Source organism: Puma concolor, chromosome A1, assembly GCF_028749965.1.
Source record: "Puma concolor isolate L17-30 chromosome A1, mPumCon1.1.hap2, whole genome shotgun sequence".
Lineage (NCBI taxonomy): Eukaryota > Metazoa > Chordata > Mammalia > Carnivora > Felidae > Puma > Puma concolor.
The window spans coordinates 102960590-102977116 of record NC_141667.1 but is presented as its reverse complement, the minus strand read 5'-3'; the positions used below and the strand labels follow the sequence as shown (position 1 = coordinate 102977116).

The 16527-nt window shown below is 36.1% G+C and overlaps 1 protein-coding gene across 3 annotated transcripts in view; it reads left to right on the top strand.

Moving 5' to 3' along the window:
* Positions 1 to 16527, top strand: part of FCHO2 (FCH and mu domain containing endocytic adaptor 2) — a 124279-nt gene that overhangs the window by 18255 nt on the left and 89497 nt on the right. For 2 of the 3 annotated variants that reach the window (XM_086699150.1, XM_086699141.1), the window contains exon 3: positions 15677 to 15751. The exons of the other annotated variant lie outside the window; for it this stretch is intronic. In XM_086699150.1, the coding sequence (XP_086555276.1) occupies positions 15677 to 15751 (75 nt within the window). The remainder of the gene's footprint in view (positions 1 to 15676; positions 15752 to 16527) is intronic. 3 annotated transcript variants of the gene reach the window in all.

The window sequence follows — 16527 nt, the reverse complement described above, 5'->3', positions numbered from 1 at the left end:
CTACTTTAATGTTTTCTTCATAGCACTTACAACCATGAGGTGTGTGATATTTTACTTATTTATTTGTCTCTCCCATCTGGAATATAAATCCCACAAGGCACAAGGGCAGGGGTTTTGTTTTGTTTTTTGTTTTTGCTTATTACTCCATCTCTTGAGCTTGGGAGAGTGCTTGGCTCTTAGTAGGCCCTAAGTAAGGATTTTTTGACAGAATAAATCTCTGACTTTACTGCCCCGATCCAAGCTGTCATTGTTGCCTGAACTGCAACAGTAGTTCCCCTTTTTTTTTTTTCTCCTCTTCTTTAAGTTTATTTATTTATTTTGAGAGGGAGCATGAGCAGGGGAAGAGCAGAGACAGAGAATCCCAAGCAGGCTTATGCCGTCAGTACAGAGCCCAACGCAGGGCTCAATCTCACAAACTGTTGAGATCATGACCTGAGCCGAAATCAAGACTTGGGCACTTAACTGACTGAGCCACCCAGGCGCCCCAACAGTAGCTCCTCTTTGATCTGTCTACATTCGTTCTTATTCCCCTGCACCTTATTCTTTGTACTGTAATTGGAGTGCTTTTTCTAAACTGCAATGAGGTTTGTTACCTTTCTGGTTTGAGTGATTTAGAAATCTTCCCATTACTCTTAACGTAAGTCTGCCAACATCTTGGTCTGATCCCAAGCTACCTTTCAAGCTTTAGTTCATGCCAGAATCCTTATTCTTTCCTTTCCAGAGACATTGGCCATTTATTGAAAGACGTCTTCCACTCCAGGCTTTATACATGCTTATTCCTGTTTTTGCCTAATTAACACCTGTTCTTTAGAGCTGAGCAATGTGGTCACTTCTCCAGAGATGCTTTTCCTCATTTCCCTGACTAGGTCAGAAATACCTATTATAGTATTTCTCAACATCATATATCTCTTTGCAGTATCTATAACATTTTATAATGATTCATTTTTTAATTTGTCTCTGTGTTCCCCTATAAAGGGAAAAGTATGTAGTATTCTTCTTTACCCTGGTGCCTAGTACAGAGCCTGGCACAATTAGATACTCATATTTCTTGAAGGAGTGAACGAGAAAGGAAGGAAGAAAAGATAGACACATAAACATATACTGTGCAGTATGGATTTTGCATACATTAGTTACCTCCTTTCACTATCAAAAGTTTCACTTCCATTTTAGAGATAAGAAAATCGGGGCCCAGAAAGTTTGATTTCCTAAGTCAGTCATTCAGTTACTCTCCTCCCCTCAGCCCCTCCTCCCTACTGGTTTGCTCCCTTCTTCCCTCTTGTATTCCTCTTTGCTCCTTTCTTCCTTTCCTGTCTTCCTCCCTTACTACCCTCGTCCTTCCTCTCTTCTTTCCAACAGCTTTATTGGAGTATAATTGACATACAGTATGCTGCATATTTGAAGTGTATAGTTTGATAAATTTTGACATATACACATACTCATGAAACCCATCACCACAGCCAAGGTAGTGAACATATTCATCATCTCCTTTGTAATTCCTTGCCCCTGTCTCTCCCCCTCATTGCTAACACCCACTCATTTGCTTCTGACATTTAGGTTAGTTTGCCATTTCTAGAATTTTATATGAATGTAATCATACAGGGTATAGTCTGTTATCCAGTACTTTCACTCAGTATAATTATGTTGAGATTGATCCATGTAGTTGCATTCATACCTTGCTACTGTTGAGTAGTACTCCATTTATAGATATCACAATTTATCCATTCATCTGTCAAAGGAAGTTGTACCTATCTTTTGAACTTTGTATTAATTATATCAGTTTAATCATATAGTAGTTATTTTGTCTTCTGTTCACTCAGCATGTTTATGAGATTAATTTGTACTGAGTTTAGTTTAATTCATTTGCAATGCCATGTAGTATTAGTTATGCCAAAATGTATCTACTACCATTGACAGAAATTTGGGATGTTTCCAGTTCTTTTTGCTATTACAAGTGATATTGCTTTGAATATTCTGGCACATGTGTCTTGGTATACATATACATATATTTATATTAAGTATATACTCTGGAATAGAATTGCCAGGTGATAGAGTAATGTGTATGTTTAACTGTAATAGGTAATGCCAAAGAATTTTCCCAGGTGGTTGTACTAGTTTACAACAGCAGCAGCCTTGTTTCAGCGTTCTAGTCGTTCCATGTCCTCATCACCACTTGGTATTGCCAGTCTTTTAATTTGAATCATTGGATAAGTAGTGGTACAGGTATCCCCCACTTTTCAGAAGCTTGTGTTATGCCAGTTGGCTTTTATGAAAGACGTACGTTAGTACCTGTTTTTGCTAACCCAAGAAAAATTCGAAGAGGATTTTTGCTGTTACAAAAAATGGCAAAATGCAAACATAGCGTTCGGTGTTTGTTTTGCAGTGAGTCCTTCCTTCCATAAGGAAGCAGTGTGCACAGTGAGGGTGGCACTGCCAAGCTCCTTTCCCGGGACCTTTACTCAGCATCAAGCTGCCATAGTGTTGAACTGTGTCTTTGAGCCTCTGTACTTTATTTCAATTTATTTTGTGCATCTGTTAGCAAGATGTGTCCTACAGTATCAGAAAAGCCTAAGAGAGGTTATGTTTAGGGTCTGGGAAAGCTCAAAATAATTTCCATATAAATTAATGGTAATTGTTTCTTTGCTTTATGCCATTTGGCTTATGAAACGTTTCCTCAGAAGGCTTTACTTTTGGATAGTGAGGGATACCTGTATCTTACTGTGGTTTTAAAATGCATTTCCCTGATGAATAATAAGCTTGGCATCCTTTCATATGTTCATTGGTCATTTGCATTTTCTTTTATGAAGTCCATGTTCATGACTTGTATATCTTTTTAGTTTTTCCCCCTTTTAAAAAATAAATTGAAGGAATTTTTATATATTTTGGGGGGATGCAGTTTGTTGGTAAGGTGTTACAAATTTATATATAAATGCCCTTGATTTTTATATATTGATTTTGTGTCTAGTAACCTGTTAATTCTTGCTTATTCTGATAATTTATCTGTAGATTGTTTTGGATTTTCTATGTGTACAGTCATCTTGTACAAATGACAGTTTTACATCTCCCTTTCCAATCCTTATACCTTTTTTTATTTTTCTTGACTTCTCATACTGGCTAATACTTTAGGTATAATGCTGAATAGAAATGGAAATGGCAGGTGTCCTTGTCTTATTATTCCCAGTCTCACATTTCACTCTTAAATATGATATATTTATTCTGTTTTTTTCTCTACTGTTAATCAGATTATAGGAGTTTCCTTGTTTATATTGTTTTGTAAGGTTTTTCTTTCTTTCTTTTTTTTTTAATTCTGCATGGATGTTGAATTTGGTCAGATACTTTTCCTGTATCCATTGATGCGGTATGTTTTTCTTCTTTCTTTCTTTCCCTCTCTTGTTAAAATCTGAATTACATTGAATTTTTTTTTAAGATTTTGTTTTATTTTTAGATTTTTATTTATTTATTTTCTAGAGAGACAGAGATAGGGCGAGTAGGGGAGGTGCAGAGAGAGGGGGAGACAGAGAATCCTAAGCAGGCTCTGTGCTGCCAGTGTAGAGCTTTGCACAGGTCTTGAATTCACAAAATTGTGAGATTGTGACCTGAGCCAAAACCAAGAGTCAGACGTTCAACCAATTGAACTACCCAGACACCCCTATTTTATTTTTTTAAAGTAATCTCTACACCCAGCATGGGACTCAAACTCACAACCCCAACATTAAGAGTTGCATGCTCTCCTGACCGAGCCACCCAGGCGCCCCACATTGAATTTTGAATGTTAGACTAACTTTTCATTCCTCATATAAACTCAACTAGGTGGAGATGTATTATCATTTTTGTATATTGGTGGTTCAGTTTGCTATTTTATTTAGGATTTTATCATCTATATTTGTGATTGAATTTGGCCTGAAAAATTCCCTTTATCTAACTATCTTTCTTAGGTTTTGGTATTAAGATTTGTTGGCCTTATAAAATGAGTTGGGGAGTATACATCTTTTTTTTTTTTCTGAAAAAAATATGTGGCAGATTATGGTTTCTTCTTTATGTGTTTCATTAACTTTGCTGGTAGACCCACTGGGACTTGAAATCACCTTTATAGGAAGGTTTCAATTACATATGTAATTTCTTGAATAGTTACAGGACTCTTTGGATATTCTAGTTCTTCTGTGAGTTTGATAAGTTATATATATTTTTTTTTTTAATTTTTTTTTTCCACGTTTTTATTTATTTTTGGGACAGAGAGAGACAGAGCATGAACGGGGAGGGGCAGAGAGAGAGGGAGACACAGAATCGGAAACAGGCTCCAGGCTCCGAGCCACCAGCCCAGAGCCCGACGCGGGGCTCGAACTCACAGACCGCGAGATCGTGACCTGGCTGAAGTCGGACGCTTAACCGACTGCGCCACCCAGGCGCCCCGATAAGTTATATTTTTAAGGAATTTTTTTCATTTATGCTTTCAAATTTATAGGCAAAAACTTACTCTTTTTTTTTTTATGTTTATTTACTTTTGAGAGAAAGAGAGAGAGACAGAGGTATGAGCAGGGGAGGGGCAGAGAGAGAGGGAGACACAGAATCCAAAGCAGGCTCTAGGCTCTGAGCTGTCAGCACAGAGCGTGACGTGGGGCTGGAACTCATAAACTTCAAGATCATGACCTGAGTTGATGTTGGATGCTTAACTGTGACTGAGCCACCCAGGTGCCCCAAAACCTTATTCTTAATATCCTTTTATGAACTGTTTTATTTTTGTTTTTTTAAAAAATGCTTATTTATTTCGAGAAAGAGCATGAGCAAGGGACAGACAGAGAGAGAGGGAGAGGGAGAATCCCAAACAGGTTCCATGCTTTCATCACAGAGCCTGCTGTGGGGCTTGATCTCATGAACTGCGAGATCATGACTTGAGCAGAAATCACGAGTTGGCCACTTAACTAACTGAGCCAGCCAGGCCCCCTGTTTTGTAAACCTTTTAAATATCTGATGGATCTGTACTAGATGTCCCCTTTTCATTCCTGACATCAGTTATTTGTACCTTCTCTGGATTTTATCAGTCTCCTTTGTCACTTGTTGGTTTTAAAAGTTTTTATAAAGAAGCAACTATTTTGTTGGTCCTTTTTGAATATTTGTTTTTTATTTCATTAACTTTGTGTTCCTTATCTCTTTTGACTTTGTATTCAGTTTGCTGTTCTTTTTCTAACTTTGACATAAATGTGTGACTTAATGATTTTCAACCATTTTTACTTTTTTTAAGATTATTTTTTAAATGTCTATTCCTGAGAGAGAGACAGACAGACAGACAGAGACAGAGCATGAGCCAGGGAAGGGCAGAGAGAGAGAGGGAGATACAGAATCTGAAGCAGTCTCCAGGCTCTCAGCTGTCAGCACAGAGCCTGTCGTGGGGCTCAAACTCACGAACAGCGAGTTCATGACCTGAGCCGATTTGGATGCTTAACTGAGTGAGCCACCCAGGTGCCCCAAGATTTAATTTTTTTAGATAATCTCTTCACTTAATGTGGGGCTTAGACTCCGAACCCCGAGATCAAGACTCCTATGCTCCACTGACTGAGCCAGCCAGGTGCCCCAACCTTTTTTTCATTTCTGATAGTCATTTAAATCTGTAAATTTCCCTAAAGCATTGCTTTGTTATGCTTCACGAGTTTTGAGTAATAGGATTTTCATTATATTTAATTTAAAGATATTTTAAAGATTAAAGAATTTAAAGATAATGTGCTTTCTTCGTTGCCTCCCTGGGTTATTTAGAATATATAAATAAATATGTGATATATATATTTATATTGTTTGTTTTTGTTACTATTTTTGTTTTTGAGAGACAGCTTGAGCACTGGAGAGGGAAAGGGAGAGAGATTCTTAAGCAGGCTCCACACCCAGCATGGAGCCCAACATGGGTCTCAATCTCATGATCATGAAATCATGACCTCTGCTGAAATCAAGAGTCAGATTCTTAACTAACTGAGCCACCCAGGCACCACTAGAAGTATGTTTTTAAATTTCCAAATATGTGATGATTTTAAAGGTATAGTCTAGCTCATGCTTAATTACATGTGGTTAGAGAACATCCTTTGTATGATTTCAGCATTTGGAAATTTGTTCACACTTGGGTTATGGACCAGGATAGAGTCGGTATTGGTAAATATCTGCATATACCTGAAAAGACTGTATTTTGCATTTGTTGTCTATATGTATTTGTTAGGGTAAGTTTGTGCATTCTGTTGTTCAACTGTAATACTTTCCTACTGGTTTTTATTTTTTTTATCCTGCTTGTTTTATCAATTTCTGAGAGAGTTATATGGAAAATCTCATTCTGATTGTGATATTTCTGTGTATTCATATAGTTGTGTCAATTTTTGCTTCATGTATTTGAGGCATGTTAGTAGGGAGCTACAAAATCTTTTTTTAATTTTTTAATTTTTTTAAATGTTTATTTTTGAGAGAGCGAGACAGAGTGTGAGAGGAGGAGAGGCAGAGAGAGAGAAGAAGTCACAGAATCTGAAGCAGGCTCCAGGCTCTCTGAGCTGTCAGCACAGAGCCTGACATGGGGCTTGAACTCAACGGACTGAGATCATGACCTGAGCTGAAGTTGGACGCTTAACCTACTGAGCCATCCAGGCGCCCCATTCTTTCTTTCTTTCTTTTTTTTTTTTTTTTTAATGTTTATTTTTGGGAGATAGCATGTTCATGTGAGCTGGTGAAGAGCAGAGAGAGGAAGATAGGATCCAAAGTGGGCTCTGCACTGACAGCAGAGAGCCGATGTGGAGCTTGAACTCACGGAACCTTGAAATCATGACCAGAACCAAAGTCAGATGCTTAACTGACAGAGCCACCCAGACGCCTCCAAATTCTTTTTTTTTTATTGAAGTATAGTTGACACACAATGTTAACATTAGCCTCAGGTGTATAGCATAGGTATTTCACAACTGTATACTTTATGCTATGCCTACAAGCTTAGCTACCATCTATCATTATACAGTGCTATTACTGTACTGTTGATTATATTTCCTATGCTGTACCTTTCATCCCCATGACTTATAATATTCCATAACTGGAAGGCTGTACCTCCCGCTCTCCTTCACCCATATTCCTCCCCATCCCTTCCCTCCAGCAGCCATCAGTTTGTTCTTTGTATTTATAGGTCTGTTTTTGTTTTTGTTTGCTTGTTCTTTGTTTTGTTCTTTAGATTCTACATATAAGTGAAACCATATGGTATTTGTCTGACCTATTTCACTTAGTGTAATACCCTCTAGGTCCATGCATGTTGTTGCAGATGGCAAGATTACTCATTCTGAGTAATTATCTTTTCCTTCCTTCCTTCCGTCCTTCCTTCCTTCCTTCCTTCCTTCCTTCCTTCCTTCCTTCCTTCCCACATTTTCTTTATCCATTTTATCTATCAGTGGACATTTAGGTTGCTTCCATATATTGGCTATTGTAAATAATGCTGCAGTAAACATAAGGGTACATATATCTTTTCAAGTTAGTGTTTCAAGTTAGTGTTTTCATTTTCTTTGGGTAGATACCCAGTAGTAGAATTACTGGATTGTATGGTATTTTATTTTTTGAGGAACCTCTATAATATTTTCCACAGGGACTGCATGAATTTACATTCCTACCAACAGTGCATTAAGATTTCTTTTTCTCCACATCTTCGCTAACACGTGTTTCTTGTTTTTTTGTTTATTTTTTGTTTTTGATATTACCTATTCTGACTGATTTGAGGTAGTGTCTTACTGTGATTTTGATTTGCATTTCTCTCATGATTTGTAGTATTGAGCATCTTTTCATGTGTCTGTGGGTCATCTGTATGTCTTCTTTGAAAAAATGTCTTTAGATTTTCTGGATTGGTACAAATTTAAAACTATTACATCTTCAGGATGAACTGCACTTTTTATCATTATGAAGTGTCCTTTATATCTGTGACATTGTTTTTTGCCTTGAAGTTTACTTTGTTTTTGTAGGGTCATCAGTTTGCTTTTGGTGAGTGTTTGCATGATATATGTCTTTTCTTTGCTGTTTTCTTGTGGTGTAGTTGTGTTTCTTATTTTTAAAGGCACTTTGACAGTCTTTATTTTAATTGGAGCATTTAGTCTGTAACGTACAGTAGAATTGCAGATATAGTTGGGTTCAAATCTGTTGTCCCAGAAGTTGTCATACTTTTTATGTAGAGGTCCAGAAAGTCACTATTTTAGGCTTTGTGTGTCATCTGATCTCTGTTGCAGGTATTTGGCTCTGCCATTTTAGTACAAAAGTAGTCATAGCCAACATGTAAATAAATGTGCTTGGCTGTGCTAATAAACTTTATGGGGACAAAAATGGGCCATATTTGGTTGATGGTATTGTAGATTGCCAAACTCTGTGTTATTTTAGTATTTGCTATTTGTCTTACTTGTTTGGTATTTTTTCCTCCTCTTTCTTGCCTTTTGGCCTGTTTTTTTTTTTTTTTTTTTAATTCTTGTTTTTTTTTATTAGCTTAGAAGTAAAACCCTCTTCTACTGTTCTTTTATTAGTTATCCTAGAGATTATAACATACTTAATTGAGCTGTTAACTTACAATAATAATTGATCCTTTTACCCTCTTTCTGAAAATGTTGGAACCTTAGAATACTATCACGTCCTGACTTAATGCCTTATAGGACATTTGTGTGTATGTGTTTAACTTTGTCCTATGAACATTGAAAATTTTCCATTAAAGACTTTTTTTTTATTGTGGAAATACATTTCTTTAACTTTTTATTATGGAAAAATTCAAACTTAGTACAAAATGCATTAAATATATAAACCACTAAATAATGAACTCCAATATAGTGTCAGCAATTTTTGCTATTTTGTTAGTCTTGCTTAAACCATTTCCCTAGCATCAAATTGTTATGTTCATGGATACTTTTTTTATATGTATCTCTAATACCTAAGGACTTAAAGAAGAATGATATTATTAGTCATCTAATAAAATTAGCTGTAACTTAGAAAATATTTTCTAATATCTCATCCAGCTGATTTATTCAAATCAGATTGTTACATATTTTATTCTTCTGTATTCTTAGTATTTTGGATGGTCATTATTTAGATTTATTACAATTATTTACTTTTTCTCTGATAATTTGTCCTTTTTCTCTTTTTTCACTTCTGTTTAAATTTTTTTTTTTTTTAACGTTTAATTTATTTTTGAGACAGGGAGAGACAGAGCATGAATGGGGGAGGGTCAGAGAGAGGGAGACACAGAATCTGAAACAGGCTCCAGGCTCCGAGCTGTCAGCACAGAGCCCGACATGGGGCTCGAACTCATGGACCGCGAGATCATGACCTGAGCCGAAGTCGGCCGCCCATCCGACGGAGCCATCCAGGCGCCCCTTCACTTCTGTTTTAAAAACATCTTAGGGGCGCCTGGGTGGCTCCGTCGGTTGGGCGTCCGACTTCGGCTCAGGTCATGATCTCACAGTTCATGGGTTCGAGCCCCGTGTCGGGCTCTCTTCTGACAGCTCAGAACCTGGAGCCTGTTTCAGATTCTGTGTCTCCTCTCTCTCTCTGCCCCTCCCCCGTTCATGCTCTGTCTCTGTCTCAAAAATAAAAAATAAACAGTAAAAAAAAAAAAAAATTTTTTTAAACATTTTAAATATTTCTTTAAAAAATTTTTTTTACATTTATTTATTTTTGAGAAACAAAGTGAGACAAAGCGTGAGTGGGGCAGGGGCAAAGAGAGAAGGAGACACAGAATCTGAAGCAGACTGCAGGCTCTGAGCAAGCGGTCAGCACAGTGACTGATGCAGGGCTCGAACCCACAAACTGTGAGATCATGACCTGAGCCGAAGTTGGACGCTCAACCGACTGAGCCACCCAGGCGCCCCTTAAATATTTCTTTTAATGAGTATTTTCTGTTAATGAATTCTCAGTTTTTATTAGTCTGATCATATCTTTATCTTCATTTTAAAAACTTTTTATTATCGACAACTTCAAACACATATAAAACTTTACTCAGAAGTCATGAACTTAATGTAATGAGCTTCCATGTTGTAATCACTGAGCATGAATACTTAGCAAAACACAACCAGTCTTGTTTCATCTGTTTTATACCACTGAGTTGTTGTGAAGCAAATCTCAGATTCAGAAACCTTACGTTACATCCGTTAGTATTTCATATGTATCTGTAGAAAAAATCTGTAGAAATATGAAGCAAATCTCAGATTCAGAAACATTACATTTCATCCATTAGTATTTAGAAAAAATAAAAAGAGCTTTTTAAAAAATATAACCACAATATGTTATCTAAAATTATATATTAACTTCTTAATATCAGCAAATATCCAGTCAGTGCTTTGTTTTCCTCAGTTGTCTTATATACACAGTACATGTGGTTGATTTCCTCCAGTTAGGATCCCACAAAGATTTACACATTTTGTTTGGTTGATAGGATTTTTGAGATTTTTCAAATGCTAATCTGTAGGTCTATCTCTCCATCACCTTCATAATTTTTAATTTCATTTTAGAAACCAGATTTATTTTTTTGTTCTATAGAGTGTCCACTATCCTGGAATATGCTAATTGCATATCCATAGTTTTATTCAGTATTTTTCTTAGCTCATTTCCTATAAATTGTCATTTAAACCTAGCAGCTTGATCAGACTGAGTTCAGTATTTTGACAAGAATACTTCATAGGTGGAGTTGTGTACTTCACTGGAGTCATATAATTATCTGGTTATATCTGTTTTATTATGTTAGTAAGTATTGATTGTCACCTAGATCCATGATTTCATTAATGTTTTTAATTTCCAGTCATGTTTTTGCTAGATACTGGATTCTAGTTGGCAGGGTTTTTTTTTGGTAAGGATTTTTTTTTCTTAGAGCAGCTTTAGGATTACAACAAAATTGAGAGGAAATATGGAGATTTCCCATTTGTTCCCTGCCCTAACTTATGCATAAATAGCCTCCCCTGTCATCAACATCATTTACCAGAATGGTATATTTAAAAGATTTTTTAAAAAAAATTATTTATTTTTGAGAGAGAGAGTGAGCAGGGGAGGAACAGAGAGAGAGAATCCCAAACAGGCTCTGCATTGTCATCACAGAGCTCATTGCAGGGCTTGAACCCATGAACCGTGAGATCATGACCTGAGCTGAAATGAAGAGTTGAACGCTTAACTGACTGAGCCACACAGACGCCCCTTAAAAGACTTCTAAAATTTTTAATTGAAATATAGTTGACATATGAATTTGTATTACTTTCAGGCATACAATATAGTGAATTGACAATTACATACATTACAAAAAACTCACCACTGTAAGCGTGGTTACAGCCTATCACCATACAGAGTTTTTCCAGTATTGTTGACTCTTGTTCCCTATGCTGTACTTCTCATACCCATAACCTTTTTATTTTATAACTGGAAGTTTCTACCTCTTACTCCCCTTCACCTGTTTTCTCCATTTCCCCACCATCCCCTAGAATGGTACATTTTTTACCAAGGATGAACCTGCATTGACACATCATAATCACCCAAAGTCCATTGTTTTACCGTGGGGTTCACTCTTGGTATTGTACATTATATGGGTTGGACACATGATAATGGCATAGATCCATCATTACAGTATTATGTAGAATTTGTGAATTTATGACTTTGCTAAGAATTCTTTGCATTCTTTTGTATTGTTTTCATAGTTTGGCCTTTTCTAGATGTTATATAGTTGAAATCAGACAGTGTGTAATAGACTTTTCAGATTGGCTTCTTTCACTTAGGAATATGCATTTAAAGTGCTTCTGTCTTTTCATGGCTTAGTAGCTCATTTCTCTTTAGTACTGCATAATATTCCATTGTTTGGATGTATCATAGTTTATCCATTTACCCACTAAAGGATATCTTGTTTGCTTCCAAGTTTTGGCAGTAATGAATAAAGCTGCTGTAAGCATCTGTGTGCGGGTTTTGTGTGTAAACTTAAGTTTCCAACTCCTTTGGGTGGATACCAAGGAGCTCCATTGCTGGATTATATAGTAAGAGTATGTTAAGTTTCATAAGTAACCCTCAAACTGTCTTCCAAAGTGGCTGTATCATTTTGCATTTCTGTCAGCAATGAATGAGAATTCCTTTGCTCCACATCCTTGCCAGTATTTGGTTTTCTCAGTGGTTCAGACTTCAGTCCTTCTAATAGGTATGTAGTCATATCTTGTTTTAATTTATATTTTCCTGATGACATGATCTCTAGCATATTTTCATATGCTTATTTGCCACCTGTATATCTTTTTTTAGGGAGATGTCTGTTAAGGTCTGTGGCCCATTTTTTAATCATGTTATTCTAAGAGTTCTTTGTGTATTTGAGATAACAGTCCTTTTTCACATGGTGTCTTTTGCCAATAGTTTCTCCCAGCCTATGACTTCTTTCTCTTGACATTGTCTTTCACAGAGCAAAAGTTTTTAATTTTAATGAAGTCCACCTTATCATTGATTTTTGTCATAGATTTTATCTAAAAAGACAGTACCTAAGACATCATACCCAAGGTCTTCTTAGGTTTTCTTATGCTTTTCCTAGGAGTTTCAGTTTTGTGTTTCACTGGATTTTAAAAAAAATTGAAGATCATTCTAGTATCTACTGTTGAGATGTCAGCTATCAGTGATTATTGCTTCTTTAGAGGTAACATTCAGTGGTTGGAAGTGTTTAGCTGCTTTTAAAATCTTTTAGTCTTTAATTTTCAGCAGTTTTACTATGACTAGGTGTAGATGTAGTTTTACTATGTGATGAGATGTACATATCTTTTTATTTATCCTCTTAGGGTTTGTTGGGCTACTTGGATCTGTGGTTTGAAACCTTTTGTCAGTTTTGGAAAATTTTCCGTTATTATCTCTGAAAATAATTTCTTCTGACCCATTTTTTCCCCTTTACACATATGTTAGAGTTTTTTACTTTGTCCTTTGTCCTTCTGTTTTCCATTCTTCTATTTCTCTTCTGTTTTCCATTCTTTTGTCTCTCTGAGCTTTATACCAAGATAGAGTCTTCTCATCCCTCTTCTGGTTTATTTATACTCATTATAGTGTATTGAATCTGCTGTTTAACCCCATCCATTGAGATACTAATTTTTGATATTACATTTTTCAGATACAGAATTTGTATCTGTTTTCAAATTTGCTATGATTTCCTTTACTTTTTAAAAATGATTTCCGTTTCTCTATTGAAATTTTTGATTTAATGTACTGTCTCCTTGAACATAATACATAAACTCATAAAGTCCAAGCTTTGTAATCTCAGCATTTGAAACATTGCTCATTTGTTCCTCCTGGTTTTCGTTCATTTGTCATATTTGCCTGATGGTTTTATGAATGTATGTTAAGACATCCATACAGGATCCAGTATCAAGGTTTGAAAAGGTATGGTTTGCAGTCCCTTCGAGAACTTGCCTACTAAACATTCATCCTTACTCTTTGAGTCTCAAAGGGTATGGGATTTCCCTTGCTTAACATCTTTGGCGAGTCTCAATCTAGTTTTGTCTCCCTTGCTCTGTGAGAGTTTTTCAACTCTGCTCCACTTCTCAGTCTCAGCTGCTGCTTCTAGATGCCCCCCAGGGAAAAGCTGACCGACATATCTGACTGACTTCCGGATAGCCTTCTCTTAAATCTTGGCTTACTCATTGCTCTTTTTATTTTTTTAAATGTTTATTTATTTTAGGGAGAGAGAGAGAAAGTGTGAGTGGGGAGGGGCAGAGAGAGAGGGAGACACAGAATCTGAAGCAGGCTTCAGGCTCTGAGCTGTCAGCACAGAGTCCGACGCAGGGGGCTCGAACTCCACAAACCATGAGATCATGACCTGAACCAAAGTTGGACGCTTAACTGACTGAGCCACCCAGGGGCCCTATTGGCTTACTGAGTCTTAACTGCCTCCTTAGCTTCTGTTGCCTTTTAGCCCCCTTTCTCCATATTTTTCTGGCTTTCCTCATCAGGAGGTTTTTTTGTATCAGTTTACTATTGCTGGAGATTGAATCACTTTTTTGTGCTCTTGAACTTATCCATTGAGATAGTAATATTTTTTTTCTGTATTAACTCTTTTTAGATGATCAAAGTACCGCCCCTGTGATATAGTATATTAAAAAGACACACAGAAGTTTAAATGAGAAAAAAAAAAAGTCACAGTCCCATCAGTGAGAGGCAATTACTAATAATAGTTCCTTTTTGTTAGCTGGTTTTTGTGAGCAGGGCGCTGGGGAAGAGTTTGAAGATAAGCTTAGTTTGAATATTCTGAGTTTGAGGGGATTAAGGTACCTAAGTAGGGTTATGCTTGAGACATTTAGATATTAAATTGATGGTTTGATGTAAGAACAGTGTGGAGATCTGGATTTGGACATTAAAAGCAGAAAGTTTCAGGGCACCTGGGCAACTCATTCGGTTAAGTGACTGACTTTTAGTTTCAGCTCAGGTCAAGATCTCACAGTTTGTGAGTTCAAGCTGCATGTCAAGCTCTGCACTGATGGGGCAGAACTTGCTTGAGATTCTCTCCTCTCTCTGTCCCTTCCCTGCTTTCACTCTCTCTCTCAAAGTAAATAAACATTTAAAAAAAAAAGTTAGTTGAACCTGTCAAAGTAGATGGAAGGTCTTTGGTGTTTTGTAGATTATCTCACTGTTACAGGTTGCATAGATAGAGAAGGGACAGGGTAATTGTGGGAGAGATAAGACAAAACTTAACTTTTCTAGTGTTAAGAAGGCCAATACAGTCTCATATTTTGTATTTGAGATTATGTGTTTAAGGGAATAATTGTTTTCTTCCATATTTAATGGTTTGGTTGATTTTTTTTAAAGCCTAAAATCCTATATGCTAAATTAGTGGTTATATAAAACACAGTTTTTAAAACAATTTTTTTTAACGTTTATTTATTATTGAGAGGCAGAGACAGAGTGTGAGAGGGGCAGAGAGAGGGGGAGACACAAAATCTGAAGCAGGCCCCAGGATCCAGCTGTCAGCACAGAGCCTGACGTGGGGCTTGAACTCATGAACTGGAGATAATGACCTGAGCTGAAGTCAGACGCTTAACTGTCTGAGCCACCCAGGTGCCCCATAAAACACAGTTTTTTAGCGTGAAATACTTATTTATTAGTGTTTTAGATTTAATCACAAAATAGATTAAGCCTTGATAACTTATGTTTGGCTTGTCCAAATGACAGTCATCAATCTTTTGTTCTATTAAATGTGCATAATAGTGAAATCACAGTATTAAAGAATAATAAATCTATATTAACTATACTAGAGAAGTATTAAGTGCAAATGACTTTCACACTGAATTAGTTTACAGAGAAATAAAGAGAGACAGTCAAGAAGCAGTGCTGTTGTATTTGTCGTTCATATAACCACTGATACGTTAAAATAAAAAGAGTAATGATTTCATTTAATTTTTGGGATACAAATTTTTTTAGTTCTATACCAGACCAGTTCTTTAAATATATGTGTTCAAAGGGCATTTAAGGATAGGTCTGAAATTTATGACCACGTATTTGTTTATTTTTAAGTAAGCTCTGTGCCCAACATGGGGCTTGAACTCACAACCCCAAGATCAGGAATAGAATATTCTACCGACTGAGCCACCCAGGTGCTCCAGTACCTACTTATTTTTAATATATATTTGAGTTTTTTGTTTATACAGTTTTAATTGTATTTTGATAATTTTTCTGTGTTTGAGAGCTCTTATCATACGGAAATTTGATTTAACAGAGCTACAATAGAAGAAGCATACTCCAGGTCAATGACAAAACTAGCAAAATCCGCAAGCAACTATTCACAGCTTGGGTGAGTTAATGTCTTTGAAAAACTCTTTTTCAATGTTGATTTAGGTACAGTTCTTGAGAATGTTAGGTTCTTATTGAAGATTAATTGTTGGTAAATATAATAATATATAATGTACTGAAAAATGTTTTTATATATGAATATATTCTTGACTTAATAGAAAATAGAATTGAACTAATCAGTTAATGCAGTCTAAGTAAATGAAACCCATTTTCCCCCTTTATTTAACTACCTAGTCATTTGGTAGTATAATTTTGAGATCATACATGTTATGTATTGTGCATGGTTATTCTAGTTTTCTGTAAGTTCACTTAAATTATGTTGAATAGCGATCTTTACAAACTCACTTAAACTTGACTGAAATGATTAAAATTTATTAAAAAGGTCTCATGATTTTATAGACTATTAAATATTTCTCTTAAAAATTTGTGGTGAGAAAATGTGTTCTTTGAAAAATGAATATTAAGAATACATTTTAGGGGTGCATAGGTGGCTCAATCAGTTAAGTCCCGACTATGGCTCAGGTCATGATCTCACATTTCGTGAGTTCAAGCCCTGTGTCAGGCTCTTTGCTGACAGCTCACGCCTGGGTCCTGCTTCAAATTCTGTGTCTCTCTCTCTTTCTGCCCTTCCCCTGCTTGTGCTCTCTCTCTCTCTCCCTCTCAAAAATAAATAAACTTAAAAAAAATAAAATAAAATAAGAATTCATTTTAGATAAGATACGCTACATGGCTTTAGTAGTTCTGGGAGGAGATATTGTATAATTTATACCACAAAAA